General features: G+C 45.3%; 2 protein-coding genes across 11 annotated transcripts in view; one reads left to right on the top strand and one right to left on the bottom strand.

Moving 5' to 3' along the window:
• Positions 1-532: 532 nt before the first annotated feature.
• KLF2 (KLF transcription factor 2) lies at positions 533-3,013 on the top strand. The gene is made up of 3 exons (XM_054182293.1): positions 533-677; positions 839-1,730; positions 2,124-3,013. Exons 1-3 carry the CDS (start codon positions 603-605, stop codon positions 2,297-2,299), a joined length of 1,143 nt encoding a protein of 380 aa, XP_054038268.1. The 5' UTR covers positions 533-602; the 3' UTR covers positions 2,300-3,013.
• Positions 3,014-11,276: 8,263 nt separating this feature from the next.
• Positions 11,277-15,541, bottom strand: part of EPS15L1 (epidermal growth factor receptor pathway substrate 15 like 1) — a 43,822-nt gene continuing 39,557 nt past the window's right edge. For 9 of the 10 annotated variants that reach the window (XM_054182275.1, XM_054182274.1, XM_054182273.1 and 6 more), the window contains one exon: positions 11,277-14,813. In XM_054182275.1, coding sequence (XP_054038250.1) covers positions 14,667-14,813 — 147 coding nt within the window. In that variant the 3' untranslated portion in view covers positions 11,277-14,666. The remainder of the gene's footprint in view (positions 14,814-15,541) is intronic. The other variant, XM_054182277.1, reaches the window with a different exon arrangement.

Here is a 15,541-nt window from a genome sequence, read left to right on the forward strand (position 1 = left end):
CTCAGTGTCCCCCATCCCACAGCAGGTCCCTCACGGTGTCTGTCGGAACTCGGACCCGCCAGTGTCCCCTCACGTCATGGCCAGTCCCTTGGTGTTTCCAGGGCAGGGACCCCTCAGTGTCCCCCATCCCACAGCAGGTCCCTCACGGTGCGTGTCACGCACGGTCCCCTCATGTCAGTGAGGGTCCCTCAGCGTCCCCGGGGCTGGGACCCCTTCTGTAGCCCCTCCTCGTCCCCAGGGGGAGGCAGAGACCCCTCGGTGTTCCCGGAGCAGGGTCCCCTCAGCGACCCGAGGCCGGGGGTGGCCGCTCGGCGGCGAGCCCCAGCGCGGAGGGGATGGCGGCGAGGGGGCCCGCCGGCCGCCCGGGCCCGGCCCCGCTCCGCTCCGCTCCGCCCCGCTCGGCCTGGGACCGCCGCCGCCGCCTCCTTTTATACCGGGGCTAAATTTAGGCTGCGCCCGGGCCGCTGCCTCCCGCCCGCCCCGTCCGGGACGCGTTTCCTCCGCTCCCTGCAATTGGCTTGAGGCCGCCCGCGCCCGCGTTATAAGCTGGGGAGGGCGGCATCGCCGCGCCGCGCCGTCCGCCCTGCCGCTCGGCCCGCACCATGGCGCTCAGCGACACCATCCTGCCCTCCTTCGCCACCTTCGCCAGCCCCTGCCGCGAGAAAACCCTCCACGAAGTGAGTCTCCCCCCCGCGACTCCCCCGTTCCCCTCCCGCCGCCGCGCTGAGGCCGGCGCGGCTCATCGCACGGGTGGGCGGCGGTGCCGCGGCCCCGCTTCGCCCTAAATCCCCCCCTCAGACGCCACCTCTAACCTTCTCCCTTCTCTCTCTTCCCCCAGAGGTGGAAGTGTGACCAGGAGGCCAAGACCCCCGCCAGCACCTGGGGCGGCCTCTCCCCGCGCAAGGAGGATGAAGATCTCAACAACGTGCTGGATTTTATCCTTTCCATGGGCAGCGACGGCTACGGGCAGGGCGCAGCCGGTGGGGACTATCCCCCTGCCCAAGGGGAGAGCGGTGGCTTTTACCAGACAAACCCGTCCCCGGGATGCTACAGTGCCCTGGAGCAGGGCAGCCCCCCGCCCTACAACAATGGCATGGTGCCGGAGATGATCCGATCCGAGATGGACTCCAACTACTGCCCTCCTGGCAATGTCCACGGGCGGTTCTTCGTGACACCCAGCTTTGGGGGCCCGCAGTTCGTTGAGAACATTAAGCCCGAGCCCGACATGGACAATTATGGACCGGTGCTGGGTCTGGTGCCCCAGGCTTGCCCGAAGATCAAGCAGGAGGGCAACGCGACCTGCATGATGGCCTACGAGCAGCCCCGGGTGGCCAGCTCCCCCCAGATCCCTGGGGCAGAGACGCCCCCGCTGAGCCCTGACGATCTCATGGTGAATGACTGCCACACGCAGATGATGTGCCCCTCGTCCGTGTCTTTCCAGCAAAGTTACCACCCAGCCTCCGGCTTCCACCACCCGCAGACCCATCTCCAGTACCAGAACAACTCCCAGTTTGGTCTTTTCGAGGACAGCCTGCCCTTACAACCCTCCGCTCCCAGAGGCATGCTCACCCCTCCGTCCTCCCCTCTGGAGCTGCTGGACTCCAAACCCAAAAGAGGACGTCGGTCCTGGCCGCGGAAGAGGACGGCCACTCACACGTGCACCTACGCGGGCTGCGGGAAGACCTACACCAAGAGTTCACACCTGAAGGCCCACCTCCGGACGCACACAGGTAAATACGGCAGCTTGCCTTCAGCCCATAGCGCCTGTATGAAACAGTTTGCAGCCTCAGCTTTAACCCTGTGGAGCCTTAACTCCAGGAGCATTCAGGGTTGAGCTGTGGCAGCTGATCAGGTCTATCGTGTTTAAGTGTTTTCCTGTGTATACATAAGCTTTTACTGAGGGCTTCCCACGCCCCTTCTCAAAAGATTCTCACTGCAGGTATAGATTAGTGGAGGAATTGATAAATCTGGTTGGGCTTAAAAGCGCCTGGAGCTTCTTGTGAAAGGGCTCGGTAGCAAATGAAAGGCTGTGCCGAGATAAACTCGGAAGGGTGCCTGGCGTGTCATGCTGCCGGCCCGTGGGAGTGCCGCGCTGACTCACGCTCTCTCTGGTCTCTCCGCAGGTGAAAAGCCCTACCACTGCAACTGGGAAGGCTGCGGCTGGAAGTTCGCTCGCTCCGACGAGCTCACCCGCCACTATCGCAAGCACACCGGCCACCGGCCCTTCCAGTGCCACCTCTGCGACAGGGCCTTCTCCAGGTCGGACCACCTGGCTTTGCACATGAAACGGCACATGTAGCCCGAGAGAGACTGACCTGCCGACAGCGGACGTTATTTAACTGCTCAGGTGCAGACGCGTTAAAAAACTTGTAGCTGGTACTACGTAGGGAGGCACCGATGCTCTAGCGATGGAAGCGGAGGAGGATTCGACACAAGGAGGCTTAGCCAGGCATCTCCTGCAGAGAATTTGACGTGACTGTACAGTGGACCTGTCCCGGTCAGGAGAACAGGGGTTATTTATGCAGCTTCTGTGAAGGGTAAACTCCGTAAGACTCCATACAGATTGTATAAAAGAGGCTGTAAATATGTTTTTTTTCCGATTCTAACTGCCCAGTCCTAAGCTTTACAAGACAATGTTTGTATGGAAACTGCCTGAAGTTGACCCTAGAAGAGATTAAATGAATGTTACTGTAGCTAACGATGTTATTTTAGATCTCAGTCGAAGGCATGGCTAAGAGAACACTCCTATTGTTAGACTGTTTGTTTCACAGGTGCAATAATATTCTTGTTTGCCATGATCTACACTAGAAGTACAGGGCTTGATGTCTTGTAAGAAAATAACCTATTTTACTGTAATTTTTTTATATATTGTAAATAATTTTATACAATGAAAAATATTGTATATGTAAATAGGAGACAAATGGGTATTTTGCCTATTTCTGTTTTTATAAAAACACGATTTTTCAATGTTTGAAAACATTTCATCTTTTTAATAAAATAAGTTTTTAATTGCTGTGATTTTTATTCTCCTTTTGAGCTCTCCCTGTTACTTTTTCCCCTGACGGCTGGACCAACAACCACCTGGTTGTGTTTGAAATTATCAACGACTGTAAGAAGCAGCTTAAAAAAATCTGAGCTATGGATTTTTCTAAAATGGATAACAGAGCACGAAATTCATTCTCAGCGGTAAACAAGATACAATACGGTGTTTTATCAAAAAAATCAAATGGGAAAGTAGATCACATTCAAAACACACTTCCTAAAAATGGTTAAGTAAGCAACACTCTAATTTCAGTCTCATTTCTAGTTTATGCTAGACTATTTTAATAGCATCCTTAATGTTTTCCAGATGCAGTTATAGTTTTGCCAGCAGTGTGTGGGTTTTTACTATAAATTTAAACACTGCATTTTTGTAATTACGGAGGCTTATTTTAAGGCATTCTTGTACATAAATTATCCTTGCTCTCGAGAGCTCAGTGCAGAATTCCAGTAGAACAGTAGTGGAATTTAAACATAAATTCACAACACAGGTTAACATACCTTCATAACTCATTCCCAAAAACTTAGAATTCACTTAATAATTTTAAATCCCACCTCAAACTCAGGAGTTGAGAAAGATATTTACTATTTTTAAGGAAAACAAGGTAGTCAAGAATCCAGATTCCGGAAACTAATTTCAAGTAAACCGGATGCTGCAATAGCTGTAGCAGTGAAAAGCTGCAAAAAAAAAAAAAATCAAAAAAAATCAAAGGGAACCCCCCTAAAAGCTCTTCCCCAACTGTAAATGAGCTCACGAGTCCAAGTAGTTTATCTGTGCAATTACCCCGAGACTCTGACGAGGATCCTGCGTTTTTGCAGCTCCGGTTTAGTGGTGAGCCTTGGCACTCCTAGAACAAGAGCACTGTTAACTAAGCATGCGGAGTCAGCTTAATGTTGGAGCACTTTTTCCTTACCATCTGGCTACTGGGAACTTGACTTTAATCAAGATTGTGACATTTTTCTGACTTCACAAGTTAGGATACGCAGGAATGAAATCAACAGGAATACATTTAGAGTAACTACAAATATAGCTATTCTTCTGTGAAAGCAAAGTCTGCAGTTGTTCATGTGGAACAGATGTATTTTGGGCTTCTAATCATTGACATGGAAGAATGAGTTCCACATTTCACTTTTATAGCTCTTTCAAAGTGAAATATAAGGGAGATTTAACATTTCTTCATTAAAAACAAAACGCATTTATTTGCTAGAAAAAAAAATTGCACAATCTAATTCCAGAAAGTGAGGATGACTTAAAGATGTTCTAAAATTAGCACATTCATTGTTGCAACAGTTCTAGGTATTTCTTTCTCTTTCCCCATAGCCGGAGATTTTCATATTTCAGCACGTCCTTCAGTGTTTATAACCTTAAGAACATGGGTTTTGAGCTTAATTCTTACCCTTTCCATAGTCACCCGGCTTTCCCTTGCTCTTTCTGGGGAGCTGACCATGTTTTTGGTCATTCCCAGGTTTCATTTTGGTCACTGCCAGCGCAAGCTTAAGCTTTCTGCTAAGGTAATTAAAAGAGGCACAGTGGGTTGAGCCCTCGCTGGTGTGGGTATGGCCCCCCCAGCGCACATCAGCCCCCCGCTGGCACAGGGGGTCCCCCGCAGAGCTCTCCAGCGGTGGGGAGCTCGGCAGCATCAGGAGGTGTTCATCGGGCTCTGCTGGTCCCCAGCAACCTCGGTGACCCGTCGGAGGCGGGTGCTGGGCGAGGTGGCCCTTGGGGCTGACCACCTTTGCGCCCTCCCAGGTTAAAGGCGCGAAAGGCAGCTGCAGCGATGAACCAGCAGGACGCATGAACGCTGCACAGTGCCTGCATCCACAGATCAATGTCACTGCAGCCGCCGACCCCTAAAAACCCCACTTGTGTGGCTCCTCCATAGCACCCACCACAACGGCACGGGTGCTCCTCCTCCGGTAGCTCTGCGTGGGGGCGTCCCAGCTTCCCCTTGCTCCAGTCCAGCGTGAGGGGGGTAGAACCTCTGCTGCCTCTGCTCCTCTTCACTAGAAGGTCTTGAGACAAGGCACTTCTTATCTGCATGACATCATGTTACCAAATCGTGATGAACGGCGGGGACCTGCTCTGCTGCGAGCTCTTCACGATGTAAAAATGAGCCGGTTGCGTCCTTTGAGATTTTAGATTTGTTGCGACTCAACTGAAAATAGGGCAAAGCCATCCCCTGACACATAAATATAAAATAACCCATATAAAAATATATAAATACAGGCCTCTGAAAGTGGGGAGGGATGGGGGGCACAAAACAGTAATAAAAGCTCACGACCAACTTCTAATTGTTTAAGGGAGGGCATGTACGATAATTTCTGTGTGGTCTTTACAGGAAACTGCAGGTTCCTGAATCTTGCGATAATCTTGTAGCAGAAAGAAAGAGATGCTGATCTCATTCTTCTCACATTCTATTATGAGTAATTGTCAACTCTCTTTTTCTTTTTTTTTTCTAAATTGCCTTAAATTGGTACATCCAAAGATGTGTTGATGTGATTCCACCAGTCTACCAAACCTCCCCCGGCCGGCAGCAAATCACTAATGCTCTGCAACACCTAATAACAGACCATCAGGTCCTCATCTTTTAAGTAATTTTGTTCTAATTAACACGAAAGACCCAGAATCCCGGCTGCCTCCCGGGGAGCACGCAGCGAAGACCTGCCCTTCCCATCTGCAGCTATCCTGGATCTGAGTTTGACGCTCCAGGGAAACTAAAATAATAATAATAAAAAAAAGAAGTTGTAGTTAAACCCAATGGGAGGAAATGTAGAGTCCGCTGTAAACAAGATTTTCACACATATTCTTATAAGATACCACAGTGATGGGCTCACTACACTCGCAAGGTAGATTGCCAGATTAGATAGAGCACGTTAAGTACAGAGAGGAGCAAATCCTGCACAACGCTCCGAGTGAAAGTTTTAGCAAATTATTTCTGAACTCGAGACACCATCAAGAGGAGTTACTGTTTAAAGTCAGTTAATGCCACCCCGGGTTTCAGAGCGTCGTGTTTCGCTAGGCTGAAAACCGTTTTTTCCTCCTCTCACCTGCTGCCTTCAGACGCGTCGGTTAAACCTGCGCGATGGGACGGGCTGCAGCAGGCACCCCAAGGCAGAGGCTGCTCAAGCAGCTCCCAGCGGGGCCGTCGCAGCCACTCGTCACCTTCCAGCTCCCCGGGGGGAGACGCAGCACCCGGCAAAGCCACCCAGCACCCCCCAGCACCCCCCGCAGGCGGGCAGGGTCCCCACGAATCCATTTTTTTAAACCCCGAAGTACAAGGCTGGACTAGAAACCCTCCAGCCTTTCTGGAAGTTCATTTCGATTTGCAGTTTTGCAGCTGATCAGGGCCGGGGGTGTGCGTTAGCCTTTAATTTTGGCCACAGCTCAGCTCCTGCAGGGAGGGGGGGGTTTCAGCCTGCGCCAGACCTTGGTTACTCGCGGCCGTTTACACACTGCCTGAAAACATCCACTCGCTCTAAACTTTGGTCCTCTGTCCACAAGAAGTGCCAAAAAAAGTTTGTCCATTCTTCAAATTATAGGATTGTGCGGTTCTGTGGTTTTCTGTGGTAGAAGCTCTGTGGTTTCCAAAGCTATTTTGTGCACCTATAACACAGAGTAGCTGTTAGGCTTTTCTTAAATGGAATTTTCGAAGCCAGAATCCCGAGCTCTAGCAATTTCTTTAGCTATATTTAAATAAAACAACTACAACAAAGTCATGTAGCCGTCGCTATGGCAACTAGCAGTGTTGGGGGGAAACATAAAGAGGAAAATTCAATCCCAACCCCGTGTAATTTAACAGGGAGAAAGCTCTCCCCGTTGCTAACATGCAAAACGGACTTGGTGGCATCCACAAACCTTAAAATCCCTGCGGGTCCTTGGAGCAGCCGCTCTCAGCTGGGTGGGGAATGGGTCCCACCTGCCCGGGACTCATCCTGCCGAGAGCAGAGGGGGCTGCGGGACCCCCCCGCCGCGACCCCGGCTCCGTCCCAGCGCCATCGGAAAGGTGCTTCCCACAGACTGGGAGGAGAAGGGAAAGATTTACAAGCCAAACGCCCCTAACCTAAAGCACGCCGCCATACACAACTCACGGGCCCTGGAGGCAACTGGCTCCACTTATCGATTCCCAGGGACTCCTTAGAGCTCCACACTATGTGATCCCTAAAAACCGACTCCCCATCACTTCGGCTGGGACTGGGAACAGCCTCCGCCACAAAACAGTCTTTAAACTTGAAACGCACAGAGGAGGCAAGGATTTATCCTAAACTTGTTAGGCAGAAAACATGGCTGATTTAATCTTTTGAGGTCTGACTTTTCAGCCACAATCATTTGATCTTATAGTATTTTACGTAGACACAAAAAATGAGTCATATGCACTGCTTTATATAATGACAATGTATTAACTTCACAAAAACCACCTTTCCAAGCACAGGACGAGCAGGAGCAACAAAGTTTTCATTTACTCTGTACCCACAGTTAGCATTAGTTACCTGCTTATTTACCTGCTTCAATTATGATTCCTTTTAGCAAATCAAAAGTATTTTGCCCTTTGTAGCAGGCATAAATTCAGCGACACAGAAATTGCAGGCGAACTTACCTATTGCAGGTTCATAATTAGACATGGTATCCCTTTAAATTGCTTACTTTGGTTTCTTGCACTTCTCACAGCCGAGAGCATTCCTGGAGTTCTGACCTATCGTCGTGTCATCAGGAAACATCTGGAATATCACACTGGACATCCCCTGTGACATCTAATGTATTAGGCGAGAAGCTACTGAGCCTGAGGCTTAAACACAAAACAAAACTCACACACACACACACAAATCCCCAAATCCCAACCACCACGTTTTTTTTTTTACAGCCCGTGCATGATGACAGCGTAAGTGGGTTTTGATATATTGATGATTTTCTATGGCAAGCACTTGGAAACCGAGGGATACAGATGTCCGGGTGCCCTTCCTGCGGGTGCGAGGGACGGGCAGGGAGAGCACAGGGCTTGTTCCTCTGTACAGTTCCCTGCGGAAAAGCTGAGACTGAGGACACCACTTACGGGAAGCTGAACAGCAGAAATATACTGCGTTCGCAGCTGATGAGAATTCATCAATAGCGAAGGCCATAACTTTTGTGAAAAATGCCGTATCAGCACCAATAAAAAGTGTTAATTGCGGTCATTAAAAAAAAATGCTAACCAGACAGGAGGTAAAAGACGTTCAGAGTGACTAAAGCCATAGTCATGGCGAGCAGACAGGAGATTCAGCAATTTTCTCCCGCCAGCACCTCCCCAGGAAAAATATGATGGCAATTTGAGTGGCAGGGACGGCAGGAAGGGCTGCGAGAGTTTCACAACACAGGCTGGTCTTGGGTCACAGTTAGGTACAGTCAACAAAGGCTACGTTTGCTTTTGAGGTTTTGCAGCTGGGCTCGTAGCTTGGGGTTCCTTCACGTTTGAGTTCCCACTTGGAAATGCTTCTTTGCGAGCAGGATGCCTACGCTCTTCTTCCCTTCCCAATGAAGGGCCTCTACGCGACGCCTGGTACAAGGAATCCTTTGGGATTGGGCACGGACAAGGGAGATGGGGCAGATATTTGGGAAAGGTACATTGTCAGACTCCAGAAACTTGAATGGGAGCAAACCACGGAGCCTTCGTGTTCTTCACGTTTCCGTAGGCGAAGAGGAGCATCGTGCGATGAGAGAAGTGGGGGAGGAAGCTGTGCCCGACTCCGACAGACAGCAGTCAAATCCTGGCTTCCAAATGCCAGCGTACTAAAAATACTGCTGGGGAGCAATTCCAAGAGAAACCTGCCTTGGCGAGCTGTGGTTATCCCTGCCAACGTGTGCAGAAGCAGAGTAAATAAAAGAGAGATGGGAGAATAATGAGTCAAAGTGAATAATGCGGAATAGCACGATGGTGAGGTGTGTTTTTCCAGCAAGCAGAAAGGGTTTGTCTCTGGTGAGCTCCAGCCCCTCCCGGTATAAACTGCCGGGATGTTTAGCGTTGCGGCACACAAAGGGTTTTGGAAAGGGTGCGGCGCTGGATTTTCTGACTGGTCTGTACAGACCAAACGTGGCCGGGACGAGGAAGAAGGGGAAGGAAAGAGGGAAAAAGAGTGCGCGGAGGGCACCAGCCAAAAGGAAAAAAGATCCCAACGCAGCGTTAGGTGATTGTTCTAAGCAAGAGTCACAAATTTGACACAAAAACTTGTGAAGTCACAGACAAAAAAAAAGTAAAGAAAGATTGCCGAAGTCTCAGAGCTCCAAAAAGTAACTTTTCATTTATTATATTAAACAATAACATTTCTCTTATTATATTAAACAATAAACACATGAGATGGGTTAAAATTAAAATACCTTTCAATTTGTTATGATATTTGAAAGATAAATATAACTACAATAATGTACATATTTGGAGATTAGTCAAATTTAGGTCAACACTGCAGTTTCCACTTTGTTTTTCCACCTTTTTTAGGTCAGACTAAAGACCGTCATACGAAAAGGGACCCCAGAAGAGCACTCTGTAACTCTAAGAGCAGAAGGAACCATAGTCACTAGGAGTTTTCCTTTTAAGGTTAAACTTCAAGGGGAAGTTGGAAAAATGAGAATTCCATTTTATAACAAATTAGCCTTTATTTATAAAACTTTCAAGTAAAAGAGCAGTATATCAACTGATAAAACAGGTGTGTCAACGAATAATAGTTAACATATTTACTCTAAAAATAAATCTTCTATGATTCCACCATACTCCAAGCAAAATTCCTTTCTAAGAAAAGATGTTTGTTGTGAAGTCTATGGAGAGGTGCAGTGGCTGACACACAACAAAAACCCGGCTGTTCTGCCGGTGCAGGAAGAGATTTGACACAGAGCGTCATTAGCACAGATCAATTCACTTTAACAGAGTGCCAGCTCTAAACGAGGATTAAACAGAAAGAAGCTCCCGAGAGGGAGGAATAAAATGCAGAAGAAGGGAGAAATCAAACTCTTACACAAGGAAAGCAACGATTCTACTTGGACCAAAATTCCTTGGGCCTCGGTTCTACAGAATAAATACTCTTCTCAATGGAGAAACACTAAAGAAGAAATAGTAACCCCAAAAGGATTATAAGAAGAATCCAAGAAAAGTGCATTATCTTTGAGCAGAAGATGACAAAATAATTTCTACAAAATTTCTGACAACAGATCTCACAGACAGGAATTAAAAACAAAAAAGAAAAAGAAAAAAGGTTACACAGTCAGACACAGCTTGGAATTTCCTACACTTTGAGAGCACATTACATGAAAAAAAAATACATTAAAGACTGATGATCCTCACAGGGCGGGGATTTCATAAGGAAAAATTTGCCAATATAAAAATATTTCATACAGCATTATCGTAGAAGTACTACTTTTACGAGCATCTGTTTTTATTGCAGAATGACTGGTATGTTTTACAGCAAGACTATGTGGATATAACTTAGGGAAACCACTCGAGGCCAACGTGAACGCACTCTATAAAGGATGATGTGGGTAATTCAATACCTGTGTCCTACATGCAACGTCTGCATGCGGAGATTCAACGTGAGCAATTGTCCGTCTTTCCTGTTTTAACTGTTGTGCCTCGGTTTTGTGCCTCGGTGCCGTGAGCAATTCACGGTTTTCCATGAGTCATTCCAGCAGTGACGACACTGTGTATAAAACACACATGGGCCACTATAAAAGCCTCCTAAACTCTTTGTGATTGCTCAACGCACCACAGAGTCTAATAATTTACCCGAGTAGAAAGCAAGATCACCTCCATTCTTTCCTCCGAGCCAAGAATGCAATGGATAGTCATTCCTCCTGAAGCAAAAGCTTAGGTGGAAATGGAGGAAAACCAGAGCTGAAATCCAGATGACAATTATGTGCAACCCATATAACTGGAATGAAGCAAGAAAAACATGTTTTCCACCTTAGCGTGCGACTGTTTGGGGTGTATGTGTGCACGGGAACAGCTCCTTAAAAATGATTTTTAAAAAAAGGGAAAAAAAGAAAGAGAAGTGAAACTACAAGCAAATGCAGGAGAAAATTCATTGCCTCAGCCTAAAGAAAAAAGAAAAGATGACAGGACCATCACGTGCGAGGAGATCAGCAGTCGAGCCCACGGTTCAAAAGAGACTTTATGAACTCAGAAGAATGTGAGATCACATCCAGTGCAGACGGTACCTACTTTCTGCCAGGTTTCTCTCTCGCACTCGGCACAGCTACCGAACACAGTTTTTCATGCCAATGAAAGTAAACTTGAAACAAATTTATTAAAGAAGTCATTTCTCTTTTTTTTCTTTTTCTTTCACCAGAACTTTGAAATTCTAAGAGCCATGATCTAATCTGCATTTCTGTAAAAATTCCATTTCTGGATCCATCTCTGTTTAGCGAATACATACATACACACAAGCTTTAATATATAGAATATATATGCATATTCTACATATTCATTGTATATACACATTTTATGTACAGCACAAGTAACTATATACTAGACATAGTATGTGGACATATATAGTATATACACACACTATTATTACATTATACAATACACTATATATATATATATACACACACGTAGACACAAATAACATGGATCTCATAATGTACACTCTATATGCATTGTGTATACTCACATTTTATATGTCTTGCATTGTACATATTTTCTCTGCCCAAATAGCAATAGGCCTATTTGTGCTTTAAATTTCACTGTTCTGGAGGAAGAAGATGATCAACGTCTTGCAAAAAAAAAAAAGTTTTGTTTTAGAAGAACAAGTGCAGGTATTGCAGAGTTACAAGCCTAAGGGAAGAATGTGGGTCATCTTCCTTTTTGTACGGAAAACTGTATTAAACGCAATGGGGAGAAATCCCAGCAAAAGTTTTCTTCCACTGCAGTCTAAAATTTTGCATCAAGAGTCTCAGTAAACCTAAAGTTACTAAATCTAATACACTGTGCATAGAGAACGTGTTCTGTCCTTGTTCATTTGCTTGATCATCTGTTAGTGCCCAAGCAAACATGAAGAACGAGTCAATAAGGAAACAGGAAAATGAGCAATTAGTTCTACTACTACATGGAATGCTAGATTAATTCACATTTCTGGCTTCCTGCTGAACATCTTGAGAACTCCGACTCGTTGCCTTAGAAGCGTTATGAACTCCAGTATTTTAGAGCCCTGCCAAAGCAGCAGAAAGCCTTGTTACGGTACGTAACTCAGCAAAGGAATCAGGCAATTTAGCTCATCCACCCTGTCCCACTGGAGTGACATCACCCAAGCACTCATCCAAAAGTGGTTTTCCTTTCTAAAACAGCACTACATATGAACGGGGGCTTATTGTAGCAGAAAAGACACCACAAAGACTCAGGCCCAAATGAAAATGAAAAGGAGAAGCTTACATGTGAATACAATTTGATTAACTTCACCAAGAATCCTGCAGCCACTCAATTTTGAAAATTGCTCTTTCAGAGCAAGTTTTATCTCACGTTAGCTACAGACAGACCCAGGTTTGCTCTCAGAGACTTTCAAGTCCTGTACCCCAACAGAAAAGAGAATTTGCTGACACTGTGGTATGTTTGATCATATAATCGAACGTATTTTAGAGAAAAATGACCACAAGGGGAAGGGATTTCAAATCAGTTCTGTAAAATTAGAAATACCTTCTACTGCATTCCAAAGGGGTCATTAAAAGAGTATTAAAGATCATTACGTGGTTGTTTTTGATAGTAGAATGCATCGTCTCCCCTTCTGAGGGTAATTCAAGATTGACACTACTTGTAGTACCATTAGCACAGGAGACACACAGCGAACAGCAAGCTGTGACTCCTAAAATTGCATTTTGAGATACGGGGCTTTTCGTCGTACGTATTGCTGCACGTGGAGCTGGACGTGTGCACACAGACACTCGCGGGCACTCGCCCACACACCTACTCACAAAAGCCTGAGACAACCAATGCCGCACCTTAGCTGCCTTCCAGAGCTGAAAACTACTAAGAAGATTAAAACGATCCAATCTGATTCTCACCTCCGTGTAAGGAAAGCATCCAGAATAAGGCAATTACAACAGAACGGGGAAAGACTGTTTTCAATCAGTGAACAGGCACTATCTTTGTATCATGAAAAATAAAAGGAAGCAAGAACGTAAAAAATATAAATGCATTAAAGATGATGAAGGAATACCACATTTTCAAAACAAATAGAGAAAATATAATTATAAGATAAGGGCTGCATCAGTAAAAATGCTGTTAAACTTTGAATTCCTAGAGAACCAAGGATAGGAAAGCAGATCTACATTAAGGACATTTTAAAAATTTTGTGCTAGATGCTTATTCTATTTAGACGTAAAAGTCCAAGGCAAAGTCAACTGAAGGTCTGGAATTCCTGTAATCAGAAAAGGCGTTTTTAGCACGTAAATAATTCACAGACTCATCCTAAGGGCCTATTTTATACATGACCCGTAAAGCACATTCCGTGTTATCCTGACCAGGTGGAAGCATTGAGTTCTACAGACGGATATAAAATCTGTTCCTGCCTGGACTTACTACTGCCCGCCGTGTTTTACGGCCAATCCCGCCTATCAGTACTTCTGTAACTTTGGCAAATAAAATCTGTTTCTGCTTGGCCTTATTTCAGCTGAATTACGTTTGATCTGTAGCCTCATTAAAATAAGGTAGGTGGAATTAAAGAAACAGCGGTCAAGACTGTCTCCCACAGTCAACTGGGCAGGAGAAACGACAGGGTCTGTGTTCTGGTGGCTGAAGCAAAAGAGGGTAAGAGGAGCCGTGGGGCTGAACGCTGCTCAAGCTCTGAAGTTTTCCATTGCTTGATTTTACACGAAAGCAGCACTCAAACCTGTATCACAATCCTGCAATTGTATTCGTTCATGAGATAAAGCAAGATTTTACCTAATGATTTAATTGCCAAATTATTTGTCCAATCTACTACAACTGAATTAACTCCTTCTTTTACAACATCCCATTAAATTATTAAAACTCAATGCAAACAAATGTTGAAATTAGAACTACTCATTCATCGAGGCTTCAAATTTGTAATATTTGACACAGTTCACTATGTTTGTGTTCATCATATACAAACTGCCAGATTCTTTTGTAAAAGCCTCATCTGCTGGATAGAAAGGGACCATCTAATAATGAATTTATGCTGAAGACTTCAACACAGATGACATACTGATTAGCCTACCATGAATCATTAAATAAATGTAACGAGTGAAAGCTAATTCTATAAATACTATCTTTTTATGACATTTTCTTTGAAATTCATACCGCAGCCTCAAAAAATCAATGGAATTCAGGTAATAAAAAGCCAGATTCACAAGTTGCAGTTTACTATATGCAACGTTGTCTTCTAGATAAAGAAACTTTGCTTTCAGTATCTTAGGATCATACGTTAAACTTCTTTCAAGCAGTAAATTTTATCTAGAACATATAATACAGCTTATACAGTGTTTCCTGCTTATTATGCACTTGAAAAGCCACAGAGTGCCCAGTTTGACGTAACCAGTCTTGTTTAGAGTTGAAGGTGACTAAAGTATTCACAACATAAACCAAGAATTTAGTATTTTTTATAAAAGCCATGGTTAAAGGTTTCACTTGGACAGGGTGGAGCCAAAGAACCTCTATTTAAGAGTTTGGCATATCGGCCTTACTGAGCGCAATAGCCAGCTCAAGGTCTTCTTGCTCTTGTCTCCGCAATCGAGCTAGTCTTTCTTGCTCTGCTTTTTCGCTCTCACGCTTTGCCCACGCCAGCTGCTGCTCTTCATTTCCAAACTAAAAAATGAAAACGGAAAATAAATTAATAAATTTACCAAAAAGCTAGAAGAAATTAGGCGAAAAATACAATGAATCAAACTTATTAAATATATGAATCGAGTATACCAAGCTGTTTCAGGGTAGTTCTGGATTAAGACAGAACTTCACTCACTGATTTCCTCACTCCATCCTTTACTTTATTTCCTTAATTTCTTCCTCCTCCCACCAGGAAACTACCCCATCTGGGCTGCAGGTCCCTGCATCCATGTCTCAGTTGTGTATGAAAGGGCCAGGGGACGGGAGCCAAACAAAAACTCCACACGCACAAGAAAAGCAAGTTAGTGGTTTGGGAGCACAGCAACCTACAGCCGTTTTTAAGAATAGTAAATAGTGGGTAAAACCAGGAGTTATTTACTCTTGTGCAACTCCATTGCAGAGAGTTTTATTGTACGATTTCCTGCTAAGGCTGAGGGGTTTTAATAGTGACTGTGGAAACTGCTGATTTGTGGGAAGTTTCGTCACCAAATCAAACGTTACAAAAAGTGCTTCTGTTACTGTTTATAAAATACATGCAGAGTTTTTTCCAGTAAGAAATAATGTAAGAGAATCCAATTTACTCCAGCAGAAAACAGTAAGGAAATGTAACACGTCACAACATGCAGCTTCTAAGCCCGTCTGAGCTTCTCAAAACACATTTAAGTTCACTGCAGCAAAACTATTCCAAAAGTATATTCCAGTATCTACAC

The sequence above is a fragment of the Rissa tridactyla genome, chromosome 22, assembly GCF_028500815.1.
Source record: "Rissa tridactyla isolate bRisTri1 chromosome 22, bRisTri1.patW.cur.20221130, whole genome shotgun sequence".
Classification (NCBI taxonomy): Eukaryota; Metazoa; Chordata; class Aves; order Charadriiformes; family Laridae; genus Rissa; species Rissa tridactyla.

Coding starts and splice junctions, on each gene's coding strand:
- KLF2 (XM_054182293.1), top strand. CDS start 603: ATGGCGCTCAGCGACACCATCCTGCCCTCCTTCGCCACCTTCGCCAGC. Junction 678..838: donor GCGAGAAAACCCTCCACGAA/GTGAGTCTCCCC, acceptor CTCTTCCCCCAG/AGGTGGAAGTGTGACCAGGA. Junction 1,731..2,123: donor CCACCTCCGGACGCACACAG/GTAAATACGGCA, acceptor GTCTCTCCGCAG/GTGAAAAGCCCTACCACTGC.